The following is a 27,547-nucleotide window of genomic DNA, read 5'->3' on the forward strand; positions in this document are numbered from 1 at the left end:
GGGCTAAAGAACGGTGATGGATCAAACCCAGATCTGTTGACTGGGTGTGAGTGTTTGAATGGTTCTGATGCTCTGTCCATCACCACCCCCTTTTGTACTGTATTATTTTATTTCTGCAAGTTGTTCACGTCTCATTTGAAAGATCACAATTTCTCCTTTAAAAGTCATACTCCTGCAGCCTAACAATAGCTAATCTCCTATAGCTCATCTATTAATACCACCAATCATTTGCATTAATTAACAAACTCTACTACATAGAAACTAGATAACATGTATGGAATAGCTTTCATAAGAGCATAAGACTAAGGACAATAAAGAACAACCACTGAAAAAACCTCTAACCATTGGTTCGGGAGCAGCATGATTTCTGGGATGAAGCACTTCAACACCTCGTCAGGGGTAATAAAAGCTACAGAACATGTTTTATGGTTAGACCTACTTCCAGCTCCAAAAGACTGACATTTGGTTCCTTGTACTCATTAGACTAAATATTTCAAACCTTAAAACAGCTTCAGAGCTCCCCTCTTCTCAGGAAAGAATCAGATGTTTAAGAGCTGTCAAGTTAAAGTTCAGAGGAAAAACCCTCAAATCAATTATTGGTCAGAAGCCAAAAGAGATCAGAGAGCAGAGCTCTAAAGCATCGGTCTATGGATCATTCTTCAGAATCTATTGGTAATTTTATGGATAATCACATTGACTTTTTCTCATCCTCAATTCTTCTGGGGTTATCTCCAAGGACATAGGATGGTTTGAGATGATCTCATTGATGGGAAAAAACATGTCATTGGGAGGTAGCAACATGACCAAAGTGGTATTTTAAACTGCAGCACACACTTGTTAACTCTGAAAGATACAGGTAAGATTTCTTCTGAGTGATAACCACTTTATAAGTCGATCACAATGCAAGTAAAAGACATATGCCTAAGGGTGCTTTAAAGGAAAAATAGGATTCCTGGAAACTTCATACTTCATAAAAAAGTGTTACTGCCACAGACATATCAAAGTGCATGTAAGCACTTTTCAACATTCAGTGTGTGCTATTAGTAATAACGTTCTCTATGCCTGACAAACCCATGAAATTCAAACCGACATAGAAATCAGTTTGGAAAGACTTTAAAATAAACATCATGTACACAATGACGGCACCTATTGGTTGACTCTCAAATTAAATATATATTCTGGCCCTATTTAAAAAGTGACATACTAGAACAAAAAATACAAATGCACATTTATTAAATACAAATGCAAATTTATTGAACATAAATTAATAACTAAAATGTTTAGTGTTCAGCTGTGGAAGACCTCATGTTTCAGGTGGGCCTGGCATTTTTATTTGTCTCAAATGACAACACCATTTTGATTTTCAGGTAGTAACATACCTAACTATAACATTACTTTCACCTTTGCTTTTTTGAGTATATATATATATATATATATATATATATATATATATATATATATATACATACATACACACACATACATACACACACACACACAAACACACACACACACATATATTGGACACAAACAGTAGGAGGAGGAGACAGTGGTCTTAAACCATAATCACCAGTTTGCCCGCAGTTACCTCCTGGGAACAAAATGTATCTTTACTTATATCACTCTTGGAGAAAGAGCTGCCATTAAAGAACTCAGAGAAGATATGCAGACTATAAAAAGGACATCTAACCAAGGTGGCAATATTGTGGTCCAAAACAAGTGGAAAGTACTTGATGGAGGCAGAAAAACAACTAAAAAACAGACATTATGAAAAGTTGAAAGAAAATCCTACAAATGTTATCATGTTCGAATACCAGGGAAAATTGCAAAGCTGGCATAGTCAGAAATTAATTGACTATGAAGAGTACAGCTATCTCAAAACTGACCATCCAACAATTTACTCCCTCCCAAAGGTCCACAAGAGCATGCAGAACCCACGGAGTCGTCCAACTATTAGGTCAATAAATTCCCTACTCGAAAATAAATCTAAATTTATAAACATCTTTCTGGCACCGTATGTCACAGCTTTACCATCATATTTATGTGACTCTCTGGGTTTTCTGAACAAAATCCAAGGTATTCCTTGGAAAGACTCCTATCTGATGGCCACAACTGACGTACCGTCACTGTATACGTCAATCAGTCATAAAGATGGAATTAAAGCAGTGAAGTTCTTCTTACGTGACAAATCTATCAGCTTTCTGGAACACTCAAACATACTTATTGAAATGTGAACTTCGGCCTCACCCATGTGTCTAATTTTTATGGAGGGCTTTACAAAAGCAGGACACAGCTATGGGGACCTCATTTGCCTCAATGTACGCTAACCTCCTCATGGGATATTGGGAGTCACAGCTTGTATGGACAGAAGACAACCACAAGAACTTGGAAATTGTCAAACTATTGAATAGATTCATTGATGCCCTTTCTTTAACTTGGGAAGGGAACGGCAACAGCCTGGAAGATTTCATCCTATGTCTAAACAAGCATTTGAAATGCAACAAGTCTCACATTTACGCGAGTTTGAGCTGTTGGCATTGCAAATGACAATGCCCTTTATTTAGGTTTTGGTTTTTGAAACATAAATAAAACGCATTGTCATTTACAATGTAAACAGCTTAAGCTTGCGTAAATGCGAGACCTATTGCATAGCAAATGCTTGCTTTGATCTGGGATTGATCTGATTTTCTCATTTGTTCTTGACGCACAAGTGGCAAATAACCTTTGTGAATGTCCACCTCTTTGCAGTACTTCTCGTCTATACAGGCCTTTATATTATCTTTTCTTTTAGTCTGTGGTCTCTCAAAGAAAACTCTTTTAAGTGCTTAACTGCAGTTTGTGATTCTTTTTTGCTGTTTGTGTGGTCTCTTATCTTCATTTTCTCATGCTTTTCCTGACCAGTATGGCAGAGAAATGCACGTTTCAGCTAGACATAAGGGTGTCAAAATGCTGCCCATTTGTCCTATGTGGTGTGCTGCTATATGCCCGGAGAACTTCAAGAGCCTGCTGGATTGGTGTGTGTTCTAGCTCTGCATGGTTCCTTCAGAGACTAAATGATCCTTCCTATCACACCATTTGCTTGTGGCAAACAATTGTTCTGCTCTTGAATGTTAAGCCACAACAATTTAGGGCCCTTGTCCGCCTGTGTTACTACAGCACCATTCCATATTGCAAGCGTTTCATCTAGCAAATAGGTAAAAACTTTTGCAAAGGTTTTGGATGAAAAATGAATGAATTTGTACTTTACTTTCATCTATTGCTGTGAAATTTGCCATGTCTGAGCTGTGTGGATTGTGAATTCTGACCCTGCTAAGTTGGTGCCAGCAGGTCATTACGAAGTGCCTAACACTCTGTTTAGTCTCTGATTGCCATTCTGGAGTGGTAATGCTGTGACAATGTACCTCAAAATAATGCTTCCACATCACATGGATCCATTAATTTCTCTCTGTACTGCAGAGGCCTTGTCGGACCTCAAAGGCTGCACTAGAGTGATTCGGCTTTAGCTTCATAGGATCTACATTAACAGACCAGAGGCCTGCTTAATTCAGTGGAAAATCTTATGGAAAAGTTCAAACAAATGGCTAATGTATAGGTATGTTTTCATTGAGTTTTGATTGGCCAATAACGTTTGACCCCATCAACGCGTTTGCATGAACCCAGCAGTGTACTAACTCAGTTTAAGGAGGAGTTGTTAGGAGAAGGCTAGGTGTGTGGCATGCATGCATTGTAGGAAATAAATATCACACAAGATGTGGTGAAAGGCAGCGAGGCAACAGATGTGGTAGTGATGGAATGTGACGCTTGCAGTTTTTCTAAAGGACATAGGTAGGACATGCCCTGAGGTGTGTGGCATGTCCTAATAGTGAATTACAGCCATTTTCGTTTTTCTCTATTGCAAGGCTACCTGCTCCTATACGCCAGAATGGTCAGTTTGATTATAACATCTTATAATCCTAACTGACCCAGGGAAAAAGGTAGAAATTCAAGTTTAGTATGCCTGAACTCAGAATGATATAATACATCTTTTAGTGAAGTTGGTTTTAACATTCTGTTTTTGAAAATACCACTTTTAGAAAGTAGATATTTTCTTGCCTAACCATCCAGCCTGCCTCTGCTAGGTTGTGTATTGCATGTCTGATTTGTGAGTGACAGGGGCTGGGGTGGCTCCAGGAGACAGGGTGAGTCAGCACTAGGCTAAATAGACCTATCTGCATTGGGAGTGGTGGGAGTAGCAGCACCTGGGCCTCAATAGGGCTCTGCCTGCCTTCCACAATGTGGCTCCACCTCCTGTGGTGCGTCTGATGACCCTGGCCCACACTGACAAAAGGAAGAAGTTGTGCACTGGCAGAATGCACCCAGAACTGGTTTTGACTAGGTACAGACACTTGTACTGCCTTCAGAGACAAAGGATTTGTGTGTATAAAAAGGGGAACCCAGACCCCAGAATGTTAGATCACTTCTGGGAATCAAGACAAACCTTTGCTGAGGAGAAGAACCAGGAAGCAGAAAGGAGGAAACTACTCCTATGCTGCGTGTTGTTGGGGTTGGCCTGCAGTGGTTACTTTATTGCCAAAGAAAGGAGAAAAGGACTGAGTGTGCTTTCATCATCTTGAGGAAGATCTCCAAGGGCTCGAGATTGAGCTTGCCTCCTGCCTGAAGTCTCAGGGATACAAGACTTCACCCCCAGCTCGCCCCCTGAATTTCCTTGCTGGGAATTGAAGTGCCTATTGCTGTTGGGCCTTCTGAGAGACTGCGTGTCGCTGGGAGCTGGAAGCACGACAACGAAGAGGATGCGAGTCGCCGCCGCAGCAGTGTTGCTGCATGGCAGAGGAAGCGTGGCGCCACTGCCGCCTCACAAAAGTGCCCCGCATCACTAGAGAAGCGTGCCGCCGCAGCAGTTGTCATCGCATCGCAGAGTAAGTGGGCCGCCGCTGTCGCCATCGCATCACCGAAGCGCCTCGCATCACCGGAGAAGCGTGCTGCCACCACACAGGACGCCGGCGCATCACCGGAGAAGCGTGTCACAGGGTCTGTCATGGCTCAGAAGATCGCCGAGCTGCTGCATGGCCGTCAGGCGTGCACGCATCCCGCCTACGTTGTCACACCGTTATGAAGACGCCATTTTATTGCTTAGCACCGGATCGTCATCGCATCGAAGCGCCATCTCGGCGCATCGTAACTGGGCCGCAGTAAGAAACAGACGCATCCTCCTTTCTGCGTGTAAGGAATCGAAGCATCACCTTCCCTGCGACCCTTTTGTTTGTTTTGCGTTACGCATCCAAAGGTACATTGAGAGTAAAGTGTTGCATTTATCATCCTTATTGAACTGAGGTATTTTCTACTGTTTGACAGTCATAGCTTTCGTATTGTATTGTGGATTTTTGTCGTTTGGGTTTAGTGTTGAGTCTATATAAAAATACTTATTTTTATACTACAACCTGTGTGGTGTCCATCTGTAGTGTAGTCACTGGGTTACTGTATGTGTTCACAAATGCTTTACACACTGCCTCTGAGATAAGCCTGCCAGCTCATGCCAAGCTACCAAGGGGGGAGCAGGGGTTATTTTAGGAGTGTAGCCCATTACCCTGACTAGACGCAAGGGTCCCTATTTGGTCAAAGGTACCTACCTCTGCCAACTAGAGACCCCCAAATCTAACAGTTCTCTTATGCAAAAGTCCTATGAATAGCTCAATACTGCAGTCTTCTCCATGCAGCTGGAAGTGGAAATCATATCTTGAACCATTAGTCTTATTAAAATGCTTGTTTGCTCTTATATGCATGTGATAGATGGCTGCAGATGAACACTTTACTTACAATATTTACTTTCACATTGCACTCAATATCATCCCTGCAGTCGTTAGTGAGCCACAATTCTGCAACATTTTGATAAGGTCCAAGAAAGGCCATGGCAAACTGATACAAGAGCTGAAACATTTATAAATGTTTTATTTTTTCCTTACTGATTGAATGTTAGGGGATTATGTAAAACAATAAAACCCAACGCATTAAATGATAAATACGGTTTTAAAAGGAATGCTACAATGTAGTTTTTGTAATTATCTATTTGTAGAATGTATATATTTGCAGCTAGTTTTAGTGATAATACTATGTTTTAACAAAAATAGCCTCTGCACTTTAGAAAACGCTCCTGAGGAAATATTCAATTATCTAAGACTGATTAACTTTTAATTATTTTCTAAGCGTAATCTCAAACATGGTGCAAAGTAATTAAGGAATTATGTTTGAGACATTTGTAATTGGATACCTTACATAAGCTATTTGTACATCTTATGCAGTAGTGAACATTTATTGAGCATTCCGTGCCCAAGCCCATTCTATGTTTTGCCTGACAGCATTCTGCAGTGCCAGATAACACTGTCCGTGAATGCCACTTAGGCCCTTCTGTAGAGGCTTATCTTGCACTGCCACCTTGATGGGAGCACTTCCATGAAGACTTCTGGCCTACTTTCCCTCAAGTGCGTTTGCGCTCATCATCTTAAATCAACTGTTTTCCTCATTGGAGGTTTCATTATTTTGCAAGGAATTGGCGACAAGTATTTCTTTGTAATTCAAAACTTCTGCCACTTTCCCTCTGGAATAAGTATCTCCTTATTCCTTAAGCAGATCTATATGGTCAAATGTAATTAACTGTAAAATATATAAACCATGGTCATTATTGTCTCTTTATGGTACGAACAGTGGTAGTAGTTCAGTTGGAAAAGAGCTACAAAAGATTATTGAAACATTTGTGCATGTATTTCGGGGATAGACGGAAACTAATATTTAGACATAATTAAATAAAAAGGTTATCACTGAGTAAGAGAGATGGGTGCCACAGTAAATGCATAACCCATATGTAGGACCCTGGCAAATTGCATTCTGCTTACCAATGTGGTGTGTGAATGTTTTTTCCAAGGGTCAATAAACCAGTTACTCCAAAGCATTTCTATTCAAGTTGGTCTGAGTGGAACAGCCCATTAGTTTAACAATACAAGCATCATCATCCTCATCATCATCATCGGACCTCAAGTTATGCCTTGCAGGGCACATGATATTCATAACATATAGCATCTACCAGCTATTAGTGATGCTGCTTATCTGTTTGTTCTCCTCTCACCACTTTATTTATAAAGATCATCTTGCTTTTCTCCAGTCTGTTGCTTTTCAGAAGAAATGTTAAGGCATCCATGTTGGTCTCACAAATGGGAGGCAATTTTTATACTGTGATACTTCCAATTTCGCACACATCTACATAGTTTTAAAAATATACAGATAAGGTATTTTTTGATCTTATTGCAACAGTACTTGAAGATTATCATATGTTTTACTCAACAATTCAGTAATGTTGTTTGGTTTGAGACATCTCTCATTTATTGATAAATTCCCAGGGAGTTAACTCAAACCTTTCCACGACCATAGCTTGCACGTGGAGTATAAAGTATTGTCATGTATGCAAATCGATAGAATATAAAATCGGTCTATGAGCCTCCAAACATGCATCTTTCATAAAATAGTGCAGCTTCATGAAATGTTGTTTTAGTGTAGACTTTATGTGAACAATAATGAAAATGTCCAATATTTCTCTTGGCAAGGTTAGTGAGGTTCGACATTGTTTGGGTGTACACCACCTCTAGACGGAAGTTTACTGCTGAATTAGTGCAAGGCTTTCTTCTGAATGAGATCTCTGGTGTCTGAAAAGGCTTATTTTTTCATTAAAACATTTTCCACATAACATCGAAACGGTTTCTCACCTGAATGCGTTCTCTGATGCTTGATGAGATTTTGCTTCTGAGTGAAGCATTTCTCACACTCAGTACATTTATATGGCTTTTCACCCGTATGAGTTCTTTTGTGCCTTATGAGGCCAATTTTCACACTAAAGCATTTTCTACATTCGCTACATTTATAAGGCTTATCTCCAGTATGCGTCCTCTGATGTGTTATCAGATTTCCTTTGTTGATAAAACTTAGATCACAGTCGGCACATATAAAAGGTCTTTCTCCTGTGTGTGTTCTGGTGTGGATAATAAGTGATTCCTTTCTAGCAAACCCTCTTTCACAATCGGTACACCGGTAAGGCCTCTCACCTGTGTGAATTCGCTGGTGTTTTATAAGACTATCCTTATGTCTGAAGACCTTTTCACATTCAGCACATACAAAAGACTTCTCTATATTATTCAGTTTTGGTACTTTAGCTGGTATAATAAAGATTTTTGTTTTATCCTGAGATGTAAAGGATTCTACTTCATTACTAACATCTGATACTTTGTCATTTGGTATATGACCCACAGGGTCGCTGGAATTGTTATTGTATTTATCAAACATAGGTGAACTCCATCCTAAGTCTGGTTGACTTGCACAAACATTTTCATTCCTTGGCTGACAGTTTCGTAATATGTTGTTTTCTGAACTTGCGCCATCATGTGCTTGGGAATATAAACTAGAAGGCACTTGCAAATCGAATCTACTTTCACAGGGAATAGTTTGCTCTTCTCCAAGTTGCTTGTTGCTCTCTGCTTGTAAGTGAGTTTCAGAATGAGCTCCATCTTTTGAGATGTTGGCCATCCTGGAGAGGTTTCTTCCTGACAACGCTCTACGTGTTCTCGGTTTGTCATAACATGTTATGTTATTGTTTTTGCTCATATTTCTGCAATCTGTTGGAAGAAAAGAAAGCAGCACATTACCTTTCCAAATTTGAAATACAAACATGCATTTTACTGAACAACATGCAACTGTTGTGCTAAACTAGCTCAATGGCAGAAGGGCAAGTGAGATCTGCACATTTGAAGTAAATGTGAAGGAGAATGATGGCAGTGTTGCATCCGCTGTAAGAAGAGTTACTGTACAGCAAGAAGAAACTTTACTCTAGCAAAACATGCACAGACTACTCAGCTGGTGGCTGAAGATAGCGAAGAGGAGAAAGTAAGGTCCACTTATCCTGGAGCGCCACTGGGGCCATGACCCACACTTTCTTACCAGGCTGAAGCTCTACCAGAGTGGCATTCTGGTCGTACCACCGCTTCATCTCCTCCTGGCTGGCTTCCAGATTCGCCTCAGCGAGTTGCCTGAAACGCCTAGTCTGGTTTCTGAAGGCCAGCATGTAGCTATATACATCCTGGGAGGTTTCCTGGGAGATTACTCCCAGCCTTCCTTTACCAGACTCAGAGGTCCTCTCACTGGGTGACCATTGAGAAGCTCAAAGGGACTGAACCCTAGAGATTTCTGTGGCACCTCAAGGTATGCAAAGAGTAGGCATGGTAAGAGGACGTCCCACTTAAGCCTCATAGGCTCCTCAAGACCCATAATCATGCCTTTTAGGGTTCGGTTGAACCTTTCAACCAACCCATTTCCTTGGGGGTGGTAAGGAGTGGTAAACTTATAGGTTACTCCACACTCCTGCCACAGGGACTGCTTCCTCCTGGGCCGGGGGAACTTCGGGGGCCGGTTTCCCATGCCCCCTGCCTCCTCTCTCTAAGGCAGGCACCTGGGCCCCCCTCTCATGCTCCAAGTCCTCTTGAGCACCCTTACTGGCTGCCATGGACCGTGTGGTTACACACGCCCAGTCAGGCAGACCCAACATCTCCAAATGAGCACTTCGCTCCACCTTTGCCCAAGGTGAGCTCTCCAGATCGTTCCTTAACAAACAGTCAACAGGCATGGCGGGCCTCACAGCTACCTGGAGAGTACCAGAGACCCCCCCCCCCCAGTCAAAGGGAACCTGAGCCACCTTGCAGTGGCTCTCTGTGTTGTCAGCGGCAACAACTGGATAGAATGCATTGTGGACAACCTGCTCTTGAGATACCAGGTGACAATTGACAGCTGTCACACTGGTTCCTGTATCTCTAAGAGCCTCCACTCTATGGCCATTGATGGTCACCCACTGCCTGTATTTCTTAGTGTTGTCAGACAGTTGGGTCCTGGGGACCAGCTCACAGTCTCCTAAAGAGACAAGGGACATCTCTGCGGGACCCCACCCACCTTGGGCACCCATCTCCTCACCCAGGGCTACACTAGCCATCTGCCGGGGGGGCTGCACCAGGGGGTGCTGTCTTTCCAAACTGGCAGCACCTGGGATCATTCGCCTTATGACCCAGGTCTCCACACTTGTAGCACTTCGGGGTCCCCCTTGAACAGGTGGACCTGTCGGGGCCCCTGACGGTTTCTGGGGGGGGGAGGCTGGAAACCTTTGGGGCCTTCTTTGGAACTCCCTCTGTTTACCCTTGCCCCCCCCCCCCACTCTTCTGCTGGGGACCCTGCCCACTCTTAGCTGAATCTCCCACGTGACCCTTGTGGACCCGGGTGCTCACCCAGCGGTCCGACTCCTCAGCTAGCTTCCTAGGGTTAGTCAGCCTGCTATCAATCAGGTGCTGGTGTAGCTCTGGAAAACAATTACTTGACAAGTGCTCCCATGCAATCAAATCAAAGAGCCCCTGAAAATCATCAGCTTTGCTACCCTTCACCCAACCATCCAATGCTCTGCAGAAAAAAAGTGACATATTTCACCCAGGTACTGCTCTCTATCTTCTTGCAACCTCTGAACCTCTGTCTATACAATTCAGGAGTCAAACCCTACCTGGACATTAATGCATCTTTCATGTGGTTATAAGAATTATGGACATCAGAAGGCAAGTCAAACAGTGTATCCCGCCCCTCACTAAGGAACCGCCCCCACAACCCCGCTCCCCAATCCTTCTCAGGGACCCGGTGGGAAGACATGGCTACCTCATAGGCCTTAAACCACTGCCCAATGTCATCATTTTTATAAAACTCTCTAACCACATTCTTAGGAATATACACCCAAGATTCAACAGGCATTGATGGTGTGCTGCCACCAGAGGGAGTAATCTCTAAGCTCCTAGCTTTCAACTCCAAATCCCTCAAACTTTTCTCATGATCCAACTGTATTCTCTTCTCTTCCAGGGCCAATTTCCTAATTTCCAATTGCCCATTCATTTCGGCTAGCTCCAACTCATGCATCCTATTTCTCTCTCTGTCCTCCAGCTCCTCTGGGGACAGATTCTTGGCAGAAACACTGCTACCTGCTGGGGAAATTGCTCTCCTTCCCCTTGGACCCAATGGCCCCTCCAGCTGCCCAGCTGCAGTCTCATCCCCTTCCTCATTCTCAGGGGTCTTCCTTGTTTCTACCCAGGCCCTCAGCGCCTTGTAGAACTCATCCCTCTTGGTGAGCCCGGTAATTACAACTTTAAATTTCTTGCAGAAGTACGTCAGCTGTCTCACTATGTAGCATTCCAGTTTCTCCTCTTCCCAATCAAAATCAACAGACGCTATGGATGCTGCTTTCTCCATGATGGTTAAACTTGGCAAAAATAGAAAATCCCAGGCAAAAAGAAATCTACCAAAAAGTATGTGGTCGCGTTTTGGTCAGCACTCACTAGTAGTGTTCACCAATCACTGTACATGAGTCACAAATGCAAGTCCAGAATCCTCACCGCTGACCACCAATGTTAGATTTGGGGGTCTCCAGTTGGCAGACGTAGGTACCTTTGACAAATAGGGAAACTGGCGTCTAGTCAGGGTAAGGGGGTGCACTCCTAAAATAACCCCTGCTCACCCCCTTGGTAGCTTGGCACGAGCAGACAGGCTTATCTCAGAGGCAGTGTGTAAAGCATTTGTGAACATATACAGTAACCAAGTGACAACACTACAGATGGACACCACACTAGTTTTATATAAAACAATAAGTAGTCTTTATATAGATTTAACACAAGACCATAAACGACAAAAATCCACAATACTGTACTTAAAAATGGTAGAATTAACTTAGTTCTCTTTAGATGTTAAAATGCGACACTTTGAGTCAATGTACCTTTGGATGCGTAACGCTATACAACAAAAGTGTTGCAGGGAAGGTGATGCGTTGGTTTCTTATTGCGCTTCAGTGGCGATGCGACCCGCAACGCCGTGGTGTGATGAAGAGACGGTGCAATGAAACAAAGTTGGCGTCTTCTTGTTGCGACACGCTGCTCCGATGATGCGAGACGTCTCGACTCGATGCGACAGCTGCAGCGGCGACACCCTTGTTCAGTGATGCAACGACAGCGGCATTGGCGGCGACACTCTTCCTCGATGATGCGAGACGCTTCGGCTCGATGCGACAGCTGCAGCGGCGACACCCTTTCCAGTGATGCGAGGACAGCGGCGCCGGCACGCTTCTCCGGTGATGCGAGACACTTCGACTCGATGCGACAGCTGCAGCGGCGACACCCTTGTTCAGAGATGCGACGGCAGCAGGTGCGGCAGCGACACGCTGCTTCTTCGCGAGTTGCGCTTCCAGCTCCTTGCGACACGCATTTCCTCAGAAGGCCCCAATACAGCTGCAGGCACTTCCAAAGAACTCTGGGGAGCTGGTGGTTGAAGTCTGTTGTCCCTGAGACTTCAGCAGTCGGCAAGCTCTTTTCTCAAGCCCTTGGTGATCCTTCACAAGTTGAATAAAGTACAGACAAAGTTCCTTTCTCCTTTCTTTGGCAGTCAGGCAACCACTGCAGGCCAATCCCCCAAGCAGCACTTCAGCTTAGGGATAGTCTCTCCTCAGTCTCTCTGGTTCCTCTCCTCAGCAAAGGTTTCTTCTTGTTTCCCAAAGTGATCTAAAGTTCTTGGCTTTGGGTCCCAATATTTATACCCAGTTTCTCTTTGTTCTCTGAAGGCAGAGAGGCCTTTGCCTAGTCCAAACCAGTTCTAGTCAGTCCTGGAGCACTTTGTTGACATGACTCCTTCTTTCCTTTCACAGTGCAGGGCAAAGACATCAGACACACTACAGGAGGTGGAGCCAGCATTGTGGAGGGAAGGCACAGCCCTATTCAGGTCCCAGGTGCAATTCCTCCCACCTATCTGCATGTAGATCTTCATATACAGCCCTGTGCTGACTCACCCTGTCTCCTGGAATCCCCCAGCCCCTGTCACTTAAACTCCATAAAAGGAATACACAACCTAGCAGAGGCAGGTTTGGATGGTTAGACAAGAAAATACCTAAAAAGTGGTATTTTCCAACTTCACTAAAAGATGTATTATATCATCCTGAGTTCAGGCATACTAAACTCGAATTTCTACCATGTTCCCTGAGTCAGTTAGGATTATAAGATGTAATAATCAAACTGCCCATTCTGCCCTATGGGGAACAGGTAGCCTTGCAATAGTAAAAAACGAAAATGGCTGTAATTCACTATTAGGACATGCCACACACATCAGGGCTTGTCCTACCTTATACTTACAATGCACCCTGCCCTTGGGCCTACCATAGGGGTGTCTGATATGAAGAAAAGGAAAGGTTTAGGGACTGGCAAGTGGGTGCACTTGTCCAGTCAGCATGACAGTACCAGACTGCGCACAGGCTCTGCAATGGCACGCCTTAGACATACTTTTACAGGCTGCTTCTGTGGGTGGCACAACCAGTGCTGTAAGCCGACCAGCAGCATTTGGATTACCAGCACTGGGCACTCCTGGTGCACTGTACTAGGGTCTGACAGGTAAACCAAACCAGCCAATCATGGAATCACTAATCCACACATCAATTTACAATAGGGAGCACTTGCACTGTGGCACTGGACAGCAGTGGCACAGTGCCCAAAGCATCTAACACCAGAAAAAACACATGAGGCAACAGCAAAAAAAAAATGGAAGGGAGACCCACGCCAAGGTGCCAGGTCTAACAAATACCAATACTATTTTAGGATAAAGCTTTGCGCATAGTTGTTTATCGAAACCTTTCTTTCAAAACTAAAGAAAAGAGGAGGTAAGTCCTGTAGCTGAACTGCAGACAGCGTGACAACCAAAACCTGGACTGAACTCCAGGCTTTATCCCAATTTGTCTGAATAATGTGGTACTGGGCAAACAACTTTATGGCACTGCACCACACTAAACTGCAAAAGTAAATTGGCCCAAAGTCTGCCCAATAACTACAAATTGATTCATACAGTGAAATGGTGCTCTGCATGCTGCATTTTCTATTCATATATTGTTTCATTCCTGAAACCAGCTGCTGAAGGGTGAATATAATATAAAAAATATATTATATAACTGACAACTATTATTGCGCTGACCAAAAACGTAAACTGTCTATTGACTCACTCATGGTAAAGTCTAGACAGCCTTTCTAAGTTTATTATTACTTTTGTCATTAGAAACTACAAATGTAATAAATGTGACTCAATACAGTATGCACATGTAATTTATTCAATGAAACTCAAAAGATATTTAGTGTTCATTATATTTTTAGAAGCATTCTCTTGTTTGATTGACCCAAAAGATCTTGTGATAGCTTGGCTCCTTTCCCGGCTCTTTAAGCCAAGGCAACGCCTCCCCTTCCCACTCCGACTCTCCTTTTGAATTTAGAAGGTTCTATTGCTTATGTGTGACATTTATGTTTTCGGTGTGCTTAGGTGTAAAATTTCCGTGCCTTTTGTGTAACACTTTAAGGGGCACTTAATTGGAAACATTGTGTCCAGCTATAGAAAGCATGCATCCCACGCAAAAGAATAGCCTTTAATGTGAAGCTGGAAAAGTCCTAGCAGACACATTGCCCTTGAAGGAATTTTCCCATCAGTTATGAATCCTCTCCTTGCAAAGAGACCTCTGTCAGCACTACCACCAGTTGTCTGGCAGGACTAGAGTCCTGCTGGCAGAACTCCCCTGCCCCCATCACTCCCTCTCCCCCCCAGCAGGAAATTGTTCACACAACTCTGTGTGCTCCTTTGATCCTCGCCTCGCATATATTGATGTGCATACATGCAGCTAGTTGCTGAAGGAGGTGACCAGTATATACAAAACAAGGAACACATTGGCAACAACTGGTGGTGGTGCTCTATTTTAGGGATTTGCACGTTGGGTGTATTTTTCTTAATATCTGTTGGTCTAGATATGAGGATTCCCCCTCCCCTATACTGCTTCAGAAGGGCTCATGAAATGAGGCCATCCACGTGCACATGATCGGACACAGTCTTGAAAATTGTTCTAACTCCAAACACTGACTGGCTCTTGGAAATAACATATTTGGAGTCCAATATTGAATGACTCAGACAGAATGCCTTCATTACATCCTCGCATGGATGAGAAAAAGTTTCCTGAAACTGCATTTAGCAAAGTCAAGTCAGAAGTAATGCAAAGTGAGCAGAACAGCAGATCAAACTCATTTAAGTCATCCACTCAATTCACTGCCGCACTACTGCCTTCTGGAAGTCAGCAAGGGACATCAACCTCATATTCGATGACAATACAGCCGGCAACAAGGTAAAATGCTGCTCTTTGAAGATGAGAACCATTAGCAAAACACTACTATCAATATCAAAATGGCATATAATGACAGTGGCAATCCTTGCAGTTGCCTGGATTACTAGAACTCTGGATCATACTAACAGTTTTAGTTATGGCACACCAAGAGAGACGGTAAAATTCTTCAGCCACCAATCTGAAACTTTCCAACCTGCTCCCACAAGCTTTATTCTATTCTATCAGCACCCGGTTCAGTTCACTGCACCTCCATGGTTTACTCCCAGTGTCTAAATACAAAAACAAAAACGCATAAAGAGAACAGAAAAAATGGAGAACAAAAAGCCTGTTTTTAAATGGAAAAAAAAATGAATGGTAGCAGAAATGTGGAGTACATTTGGAAAAGCAAGGTAAAGTAGAGAAGCTGGACAAGAAAACATTAAAAGTCTAAAATAAGGGCAACATGACTGCAAGACAGGCTTCATAAGAGTATGAAGAATCAAAGAGAAATAGTTCTTGAGTACCTTTGTTGCCAAAAAAATACAAAAGAACTAGAATGAACAGCATTTATAAAAAGGAAAATATTTCTCACAGAAAGGAAAGGGTTGACGAGACACGTTATGCAAGCAAGGTTGATGAGAGAAACACTGATTATTCACCTGTGCTGCTGTTCGTGCACTCTGTTCTTGCAAATACTGAATGCTCTTTAAAATTGGATTCTTCCTCTTTTTCTTTCTTAAAGATGGGAGATATGGCTGTCTTTGTAATCAGATGGCCTGAAACAAAAGATACAGTAAAGGGAAAAACACAAAAAATAAGAACAGGCATGTATATCCTTTATGAAAAATTGGAGAAACGAGAATCTGTTTTAACCATCAGAAGGTAACATCAGGAGATCGAAAAAAAGATAAGGAGGCCCGAACATCCTGCAAAGCGTCTCAGCAAGAGCTCGTGAGCGGGATGCTTTGATCCGATCCATGGTACAAAGTGCACTGTGACAGCGAGCAATTGGCCATTGTTTCAAGAATCTGATAACTATAAGTATTTTAATAAAGAAAGATGAAAGGCGTTGAGGGAATGAGCTGTTTGCAAAGGAGGAAGCATGAGAATGTGCTTAGTGGAAAGACCAATGTGTTAATCTAGCAACGTAATGAAAAGGCTGGACCCAGATTTTGTAATAAGACGCACATGCAAATTAAATACATATCAAAGGGGCTAATCAGAAGTTTACAGCAGGAGTCAAAAATCCAGTTACAGGTACACCTAGAGCAAATGAGAAGCGGTTCAGAGCTATGCAATCACAACTAAGTACAAATTCAGAGCATTAAAAACTGACCTGAGATGGAGTCGTAACTTCTTTTGTTTGCTTCAAAGTTGTGATCGTACATCATTCCATCAGGCTCCTGTTCAGTTGACGGTAAATGTTTTGAATTAGGAACTTTGATACCTGGTGCAACAGATACAAATATGCCATTTTAACAGAAAGAGTCATTATTACTAGGAACTTCAAAATACATTTTTTTCAAAGTAATTTGGTTATCCAAGAAGAGGGTTTCAACGTTTTCAATATGAGGTGCCGGATGATTGAGATCAATGCTTCAGAGCATTTCACGCCAGCTTTGTTGAATTTCTGTACTTTTTTAAATATGAAGAACACAAACCCAGAACTTGAAAGCAAGTAAAGACTGTCAAGTATGTGCTTACTGCTCTTCTGCCTGACATTTTCACTTAACTTTCTAACCAACGGTTTGCTCATTTGGAGGTGTAGCGGGGGGGGCAGTTTGGAGGGGCAGAAGGTGTCAGTGTAAATGGGTGTCAAAAACAATAACACAAGGGCACAGAGAGGGTGTAGGAGAGGTTTGTAGATGAGGCAGAGTGAAAGAAATGGGTCTTTTATGCTTGGTCATCCTAGATATTTCACCTTTTGCTGGACCATATATTACTGCTGCCTTTAGAACTTGGTCCACTTTAACCCTGCTTTTCAGTAGTAAAATGCTTTTGCTTCCCATTTAAACATGGTCAAATTGGCATATTCACAATTAAAATATTTAACTTACCCATAAGTTCCAAGTATATGGTACAAGATGTACGAGGGAGCTGGAAGTTAAATGCCACTAATGGAATTGAGGAAATAATGTGGCATCCTCTACAGTGAGAGTGCAAACCTGACTTGGGGCCTATCAATGCAGCCTGACTGTAGCAGTGTAAAAACTGCAATATGATCGTTTTGACAGGTCACGACAAAGGGTGGGCAGAACTCACGAAAATTGACGTAGAGTTACATAAAAACTCAGCGAGATACTACAGAGTTCTGTCAACAAACAGAAATAGACATGTTGCGCTGTGATTTAGGGCCAGTAGCGCTTCTGCACTGAAAAATCAATGCAAACAGTATCACACAGTGTTCCAGAGGGTGCAGCTACTCTAATTGATTTTGCTGCCGCTCAAGTAGATTTTCTACCTGAGATGCAGCCTTCTGACTGCAAAAACTCGCGACCGCCCGTGTTAGAAAAATCTTTTTGTCCTCCTAGTGACCATAAATCATGCTAGGAGGGTGCAAATCTCACTGGCCATTTTACCGTTCTGGAGTTGAGCACAAGAAAAAATTCCACCATGTGGTAAAAGGAGGAATTTGACCGGAACTCCATGTTGCAAGAGTAGCGCGGAGTCACCAAAATTACACCAATTCCGTGGGCAGCACTGAAGATTCTGCCCACCACTAGTCACGGCCCCTCTTTTAAATGTTAATATACCTCCCCTATGTAGGCCATGCAGTCTACAAGGTAGAGTGCATGAGTGGGAGACCTTGATATGCAGACAAAGTAAATTATGAAAACAAATTAAATCACAAATGACTGTCCATACTTGTTTTCAAGGTTATTTGGAAAGCATAAACAAAGTCATTTTTAGGTCGAGCATCAGCGATGACCTGTAGTAGCGCTGTGTGGCTTTGGCAAATACACCGATTGCTATAGGCTGTTAGCTGCAGCATTCAGAAATGCTGGTTTCTTATTGGTGCATTTCTGTTAAAGTCCCTCCTTTGAGTGTTTAGCTCTCTTTCCGGCGATTTCACTTTCAGAGAGCATTTTGGTCGGCCATCACGCCATACAGGGTGTGATGGCAGCTCTTCCCTCCTCTCATTTGGCTACTGCAGGTTAGCAGTGCTCGCCCCAGCCCTCTTGCTATTATTACTGTATCTTTTTGCCCCTACATGGCACAACTTCGTTGTCACACGCCTTTTACAAACGCGGTACTGGTGCTTTTGTTTTAAACATCCTAAACCAAAGTGCGGGTGCTGCATTGCTTCCAAACTAAAGAAATAGAAAAAACAGAATTGCAATGGAATAGGGACTTGGGTTGGAGACTTGTTTTTGAAAGGCGACTTGACAGAAACGATGGAAAAGCAAAGTGAGCATAAATTCTCTTCGACATAGTTACAGACAAACAAAGTGCTAAAGTCAATTACGTTCCCCAGTCAGACACGGTAACCATTACAACCACGCTTTAAATTCTCTTAAAGCGAAACCAGTAGCGGACGTGTAAATTAAGCATGCATGTTACTGTGGGAGACATTCACAGTACAGGATACTTTACTTTTCACCTACGGCCCACGTGATAGACGTGAAATCACCTGGCGCCTCGATTTTATTTGCTCTAAGCTGCTTTCTAACAAAGGTTGTTACATTCGAAATGCTGCCGTGATTGCCGGAGGTTTATAATAAATGTTTGACAACAGAAATCTGTGAATAGCATCCGTCGCTCATATAGCAGTGCAGAATATTCCTACACCTAAAATGGTTACCTTGTTGGGTATTACAATTCAATTGAGCGGAATAGTGTTTGAAATGTGTGATTTCGCCTGGCAACCTGATAAAGCAGCTGCAGCTTGTTTACAGTTACCCTTCCTTTTCTCACTTTTTGTTGTGATGCCTCCTTGATTAGTTCTTCAACAGTAGAAACAGCACTGCCCTGATCCTATAACAGCCAATGCTGGCGATGCGGGAGGGAACCTCGTGTTAGACCGGTATTTCTAACGGTATATAAATACCGACTATATGTTTTTTTTTAAGATTCTAAGTGGGCTGTGAGCTTTATGTGTTATTGTCTATATTATCTTTACTATATCAATTTTGCCTCTTTGGTTTAATAATCTTTTAGGACTAATGTTATCTATAAAACACTTTTGATGTGAATTCCTCATGTATTTGCTGTTTGTACATTTAAATGATGAAATGCGTGCTTTTTCGGGTATTCCAAATGTCTTGGTGTCCTAATCTCGCCATAAGAATACTGTCTGCCACTGCAAAATAATTGTCAGGTGGCATCCCTTGGTGGCGTTGGCAAAGCGGCTATAAAAGAAGGGTGTGGAGGTGGTGGGAACCGTTAAAGCATAGAAACATGCCTGCTCATCGGTTATTTTTGTTGTGCCTGTTCAAACAGACCTAAGCAAATACTTTCAGGATGATTTCAACATGCAGTTGTGTTATGAAAAGTAAATTCCAGATCTGTCAAAATTGTTATAAAAACGGTGTAATTTAAGAGTAAAAATATGATTAGAGGAAGTCGGTTATTGTCAGTTACAGTTCATTCCTAGGCTAGGTTAGTTCGTGCAGGCACTGGCTTACTGCCACTCTTTCACTGTTGGTGCTGCTTGTTGTCTATTTGTTCAAGGTTTCGAGGAGTGTTTGCAGGTCGATCCTAGAGGCAGAACATATGCACTGCTCTGAGAGGCATGAGGCAATCCTTCTGTGGGCTTTAAGCATGCTGCAGTTTTACCAAGTGAAAACACTGTTCCTCTGAATCGGTCAGCCTCTTAATTTCCAGCGGACCAGTTTGCCACTGTATTTGGAGTAGTGTACACTCTCTGTACAACCAAGCTTCCAGGTACATGCAGCAAAACCAATTAAGAAGCACTGTGGCAAAGAGTATAGGTGTCCGAAAACAAAAAGCAGCGCCTTTAGGCACTGCACCGCACAAGCTTAGTGGGGGATCTCACAGTGGTTTAATCGTTAATAGCCCTGATATAAAAAAGATATGACCCAATAACTAGTCAGCTGTGAAATAAAATAAACACGACTTCTTATCCCCAGTGCCAAGTTTTGCCATGTGATCCTGGGCATATCAAATAATACACTTACGCCAAAGTTGCTTTATCTGCCAAAAAATTACACATTTATAAACTACTATTAAAGGCTATGTGCGGAGGTGGACATTTCCACTCACTCATCTGCAAGCTCGGGCAACACTCGTGCTTTTCAAGGCTCCTAGTTATTCCAGTGTACGTCACAAATACCTAAACGTGAACCTGACTATTTTCCACTTTTCGCAGCACGTGGCTGAACCTCCAGTGATCACATCTCTATTAACTTTCCACAATACAGCACATACTTTTCTCTCTCTCGTGACATTCACCAGTTACCTCACTTCACTAATACCTTTCTTATTCAAACCACTACACAGCCAAGAAAATGCGCAGATGCACTATATAAAGGCAAGTTACTTTACAAAAAGGCAGTGGGACCTCCCTCCCAGTACATAGACAGGACAACCAACGTTGCCCATTATTCAAATCAATGTGTCCAACCTCTAGGCTACGAAAGGCATGGAATGTGCTTGTTCACGTGCTCTGCAAAGTGCTGCCCAAGCTGCTTCTGTGTGCTATAGGTGTTCTGGCAATGCTTGGAAGTCCAACAGGCAAGTAATTGATGATAAATGGTTATGTCTGTGCCTTCCATGCAGAGTGAGGTTGACAGAACACAGAAGCAAATCTACACGTACTTAACACTTGGTCCGATGCCTTCTGGCAATTAATCAAGTTATCAATCAATTTCTGACAAAGCAATTATTATTATTGTGCTTACATATTCATTTATTTGATGGCTTTTTTTTCCAACAATATTAATTGTGTCTCCCACCACTAATTCACCACAAACGTTGATGTCTTTAATTGCTAATATATTAGATAATGTGCTGCATGGCTAAACACTTGTAAGGTCCCAAAGGCGAGACCTATTGGCTATGCCAATCATTGTTTAATGTGTGAACACTTAAATTTTTATCACGTTATTCATACCCCTTTTTTGCAGGAAAACACTGTCAAACTCCCTTTTATTACATTACGGCCTTTTGAATAAAATGATCCTGCTAATTCTGCCTCAAGTTTACTCAAAGTCTGCTTATATTGCCACCCGTTTTTAAAGCACTTTTATGGAAGAGGTAGCATGATACTATGGGCCATATGTAGGTAAAACGTGTTTTGCGATTCTCTAATTGCAATTTTTAGGGAATCGCAATTAGAGAATTGCAAAACGGAATGTAGGTAGGATTAGCACAATATTTTGCGATTCCCACCTATTCCTTATTTGCGAATCCCAAATTGAGATTCGCAAATAAGGAATACCTTGCCATTCATTCTTATGGGCTAGAAGGCCCATAGGAATGAATAGGAAGACATTCTCAATTTGCGATTCTCAATTAGAGAATCGCAAATTGAGAATGCAATTTCAAGGTTGCAAGGGTGTCAATAGGACACCCTTTTGCACCCCTGAAATAAACATGTGTGCACATGTGGCGCACATACATGCGCTAAGGGCATGTATGTGCGCCACATGGCACTTTGAAAAATGCAAAAAAGTGCATTTTTCAAGGAAATCGCAAATTACCACCAACCTGAGGTTGGTGGTAATATGAGATTCCTTAAGCCAAAATTGCACAACTTGGGTGCTTCCTACATTGCATTTAAGGAATCGCAATTTGGGATTCCTTAAATGCATTAGCAAAATAAGGAATCGCAAATTTTGCGATTCTTTATTTTGCGTGTGGGTTTTTGTGTGCTACATAGCACACTGCCCAAATTGCGATCGCAAATGCCGAAATTCGGCGAATTTCAGCATTTGCGATCGCAATTTGGCTTCCTACATATGGCCCTATGTACGTGTTCATATTTCTGTTTACAGAGCTCACTCCAGCCTGCACAAATTATTGTATGTAAGCATTTCGTAAGGGTTCCGCCCACCCAGAGATCTTCGTGGGAGATTATTAAGAGGACGTTGAACCACATATGGGTGAGTTAACCAACCCAATACCCTAGCTGTCAAAGATTGCTTTAAGTCACGGTTCAACCACGCAACACTGCGGTGTGTTCTGGAAGCCAAGGGGAAGCAGAAAAGGAAGAGTGTATCAATGCATAGAGTGGCATGATATGCTGAGCATAGTCAGGAATGTAAATTCTGCTGAAATTAAAACAAGCATAAGCATAGCCAATAGGTGTCGCTTTTGGGACCTCCTAAGTATTTAGTTTTGCAGCACATTATCCTTGGTGCAACAACATCAGCTGTTGCATGGCTAAACCTTGTACCTTATAAGTGTTTAGCCATGCAACAGTTGATGTTGGCGCACCAAGGATATAGTGCTGCAAAACTAAATACTTATAAGGTCCCAAAAGCGAAACCTATTGGCTTTGCCAAGGTTTGTTTTTACAGTCTTCTAAAACCATATTTTCATCTTCCTCTTTGCATTAGGTACTAGCGCCGCTCAATAATGCTTTATTTTGTTAAACTTTCCTTTTGCTATTTCTCATCAGTTCTTTGGTGAAAGAATTGTACCTATTGTGTTTTAAGTGAACTTGACCCTGCAAGGACTCAGACCCAAGAGCAATTTAAAAGTTTAAAACTTGCAGCCAAAAACAGAGATCAATTTTTCAACATGACTATAAAAATACTTGAGGTAAACCGTGCCAGTATTGCGGTATATTTCACGTTTTACTTTATCTTGCTGTCCCTAAGAGTAGCTGCTTTTGTTAGATGTAGTGTTTCTGTATTATTTTTTCATGCGATAACATAGGACTCTTGTATAGTGAATATTGTGATCTGCGCCGCTTCTAGGTGTCTGGGTGACTACAGATTGTGGGATGGTGTTCATGATAGAACACGATTGAGAGCTCTGAAGTGGGAGGCAGAGGGCAGTCTGTTTCTTCCAGTGCCTGTCAATGGGTCATAAAAGGTGTTCAGACAACATGCTTATCCAATCATTGGCCTTTCTGGAAAGCGCACTGAGTGATGGTCACAAATGTACTAATTGTAATTACCATTTAATATGTGTGAAGGAGCTATACATACCAGTTGCAATATTAGCACTGCTTAAGAAAATTCTGTTTTCAGGTGAAGAGAGAGACTGTTTGATAAAGAGAGCAACTGTGTGATAGAGAGAGAGAGAGGGCATCGTGAAGGAGGGTAACGCAAAGAAAAGCGAGCAGGGCAGAGTGAAAAGACAGATGGAAAGGAAGGCAATGACGTGTGAGATGGCAGATAATGTCAGGAGAAAGGGGTGTAAGTATCTTCCAGAGTGAGAGACTGCAGAGGAAAGTGGTGAGAAGGTTGAGATGGAGACACTTAATACCACTACTGCACCCACAAACCTAAGAAATTGTAAATTCAGTCTCATATTTCCACTCATAATTATTCACACAAAAAAAACACTGCTGTTACCGTTTTATCGGATACAGCTAACAGGCACTATCAAAGTCAATAGGTCTAGCAAAAGTTCAGTTCAGGTGTTTAAGTCACATCCTAAATTCCACTCCCTCTTCAGAGCCCCCTTCCCTGTGTATTCAGTTCATATAAACGAGTGACTATATCGTGGAAGTAGCAGTTGTGAGTATGGGTGACAGCGTAAAATTGCTGGACACCTAAAAGAAACTTGCCGAGCAGTTGCCAATTTTAGGTTAGGTGGTCACTGGAGACATTAAATTAATAGTCCCGGGTAAATAAAGTAAGTGAGGTCTAGTGTTTAATAAAATAAACATTATTAGTATTGTTTTTTAAATAAACCCAGGGACTCATAACGGTACCTCCAGTCCCTGGTAACAAAAATATCATTATGTTCTAAGTATGAAGCAGTGCCAGCTTGTCTGCTTGAATGAAAGGACAATGCACAGGAATGATCATGGAAAGGAGTATGGCCATGCACGTCGCCGTTGTTGCCCTTAAGTACTAAACAGCGACAGTTGTGATTCAATTTGCTAAATCCCTCAATGTAAGCGTGTGATTGTGGGCAGTTGTGTCACAGTGGTTCGCGAAGCTTCCTTCAGTAAGCATTACCTGATTAGCTCATTCAAGTTCTCGAAGGCATTGGGATATCAGGCAAGGCACGGGATTGGCTGTACTGATCCCTGCTGGTCGGCTCACCAATGCTAATTGCTGAATAACTTGATCACGTTGCATGAAACTCTACTCCGGGGGCTGCCATCTTGCACCATGAACTTTGCTGCTTGGAGTCTCTTTCTGACGCCGTCACAGGGCTCGACGCCAGGCTCGGCTGGGGAGGGAGTACATCCCAGCGGCCATCTTAGAAAGGCTTTGTCTTCCTAGAGGTTAATCATTAATACTATACCCATTTGTACATATAAACAATATTGACTACTTACTTTTGCAATAAAGCCACAGCGGACCAAATCCTATAGTATTTGAACAATGGAAAGTGGTTCAGACAATAACAATTTACTTTCAGTTACCTGCATAAACAAGCATTGGCCGCGATATGTGGTGGGGGAGGGGGAGAAGTGCGAGTGGTGCGCACGCAGGCGCGGCGGCAAAAGTGAAAGCTGCTGCGCGTGTATGGGTTGAAAGCCAGATGGCTCTGTAAGGCACATGCACTCAAGCTCTAGGCTCATGGCAGCATTTTCTGAAGCCCCCTTACTAAAAGTCTCGAGAGCAGCGCATGCGCGCTGACTCAGCGAGACCTAAAAAACGAGCAGAGACTGTAATTTCTTAAAGGTAGATGGAGGTTGCAATTGAGCACACCTTTCCATAAAGTGAGGTGCTAAACCCCTAACCTCATTTGGTAGCTCATTGAAAAGAAAAAGAAGGGCGAAAAAGGCTATATTCGATTTTGCAAAATTGAATATGTATCCCAAGGAGGCGAAACGAGTGATGATGCGATCCACTCGCGCAAGAAGAGGGTTTAATTTATCATCTGTCAGGTAAATGTCATCGACATATGAAAAAGCATCAGGATCAATTTCATTTAAAAAGGACACAATAGGTGCCGCAAAAACCCACGGGTTATTCTTATACCCCATATGCAATCTCGCATAGTGCCTCTGAGAGTGCTGAATGCGGATAAGTCAGGGCTCTCTGGAGCCAAATTGTGACTGAAAAATACTTTTGAAATATCCAAAATAGTTTTAAACTTTTTACACACAATATTATTAATCAGTGCTGTACCATGCGTGTTCTGTACGGCAAAGGCACGGGTATGGCTGTTCAAATGTCTGTAATCCAAAACAATGCTATATGAACCATTTGATTTCAAAATTAGAAAAAGAGGATTATTCATCCAGAAACACAGGATTCAATTACACCCTGGTATTCCAACGGAGTGCGAATTTCTCTAACGGATGCTTTTGCATCACATTTAATTGGATATTGTGGTTGCAGCTGAGGAGGTGAGCGAACATGCACAACATGTGAAGGTGAATCCTTATCCCAACCCACCTGGATGCAGGATAAGGCAGGAGCCAAGGCAAGAGCCCACTAAGAGCATAAGCATGCTTAGTCTCATCCTGAACAAGCAAGGACAAACGTGGGAGGCCAATCTACCTACGCTAGTAAAATGTCATAAGAAGACGTCAAGTTGTCCCAAAAATAGCATTAATGGTGCACTTAATATCACCTTCGATCTGAAGGTCTACATGATAAAGTCTATCATGAGGAGCTACGCGGGTGTCTGCGGTTTTGACCGTTACAAATGTGCCAGTTGCTTTTGGCCCCAGAAACTGGCAGAGTGTCTGCCGCACTTGTTGAGGAGAGTCACCGCCCAACTCCTGTCCAGGAGAAGGGCTCTCACTTTCTGGAGTTTTCTTCACTGTCAAAGTAGCAACTTTTTTCTTCTGAAATGAACCTCGATACGGAGGTGGTTCCTCCTGTTTGACTTTCACGCCAAACTGGTACTGCGGATCCTGCTTATATTGCGTGGACTCGCCTTGTCTGCGATCCAGTCGTCCTCCTCCGCCAAATTGTAAGTCTAATGATTCCTGAAAGGAACGAGGAGAACGAGGATCAGGAACCTGAAACCTCTCTGGAGTATTAATCTTAGAGCAATCACATCTACGTTTAGAAGCGTCAGGTGGTAGTGAACCAGCACAAGACCTAGGCTACTCTTGCTGTTCATATTTGACCCTTGTCTTTTTAGGAAAGACTGGACACCCCTCCGTCTCAGAAGGTGGTTTACCCTGAGGCTGAGTAGAAGTTCTGACTCCCAAATTATTGCGACCTAAGGATGTATAAACATCGGCAATAATAATCGGCAAATCACGTTCCCGATCAATGTCAGACACCACCGAAAGGCGTTGGCAAACCTGTAAGCAAACTGATCACCCTTAATATTAGAAAGAATAATTTCAGAGACAACGGGAAAATAACCAATTTCATCCCCAATTCCAGGGCCGCACCTGCCCTGTTTTTATTCTGTACTTTTTTTAGAATGCTCTGGAGAACGCTCGTGGAGGGGGTGCCAAAACAAAGTGTATACACTGAGGCAAACACGTCCCCCGGATGTTGCATTCTGCCAAAGGAAAAATCAGACCACTAGGTAAACACACAGTAAGGATCCAGTGTTCCTCCACAGGACCAGTGTGAGGGAAGACAGCATCAATCTGTTCAATCTTCTGAGCAATCCAAAACGGAAGATCCTTACGAGCCTGAGGACGTTTGCCCATTACCGAATTAATAAGAACAGGGCTAATCACAAGGCCTCCACCATGCACCTGTAACAGAGGCGCAACCCCAGGTGGAGCCACCAAGAAGGTACGTAAAATAAATGTAATCAGGCATCTATACAGAAGACATACATGCCCATACTGTAAACAAACTTCTGCCAAATTAGAGTTAAGATAATTGGGATGAGGAGTAAATCCGGCAAATACAGGCCATGTGGCCCCATCAATACTTAAGGGCCCCATGCGAACGAAAGAAAGGGTGAGGAAGGGCAACATTAAACCAAATCTGGTGCTCGCAGGCCATAAGAGTAACTTCAACCACCGCATAAGGACGATATACCGCAGGAACCGTATAAGGAAGAAATTAATTATCATTCGCATCCACTGCGGGAAATGTAACCCTTGATTAAAAAACTTCAAAGCTGTATGCTATATCCGCTTCAACCACGAAAGCAACAGGAGCCGCACATTGATGTGACCTCTGCGTGGCGATGTGCTGGATTTGCGATCAGTTGAGCCATAAGGAAAAGTAAGAAAGGGATCTATTGGTAGCACACCACAGGTCAAAAACCTTTTTAAGAATTTAAGCCTGAAAAACCTACAGCAAT

At 42.7% G+C, this 27,547-nt stretch overlaps 1 protein-coding gene across 1 annotated transcript in view; it reads right to left on the minus strand.

Moving 5' to 3' along the window:
• Positions 1-1,418: 1,418 nt before the first annotated feature.
• The window catches only part of LOC146813398 (uncharacterized), a 53,206-nt gene continuing 27,077 nt past the window's right edge, over positions 1,419-27,547 (minus strand). The window contains exons 6-8 of the mRNA XM_085620176.1: positions 16,560-16,670; positions 15,883-15,999; positions 1,419-8,654 (exon numbers count right to left, since the gene is read on the minus strand). Of these exons, the coding sequence (XP_085476302.1) occupies positions 7,702-8,654; positions 15,883-15,999; positions 16,560-16,670 (1,181 nt within the window). The 3' untranslated portion in view covers positions 1,419-7,701. The remainder of the gene's footprint in view (positions 8,655-15,882; positions 16,000-16,559; positions 16,671-27,547) is intronic.

This window comes from Triturus cristatus, chromosome 7 (genome assembly GCF_964204655.1).
Source record: "Triturus cristatus chromosome 7, aTriCri1.1, whole genome shotgun sequence".
NCBI lineage: Eukaryota > Metazoa > Chordata > Amphibia > Caudata > Salamandridae > Triturus > Triturus cristatus.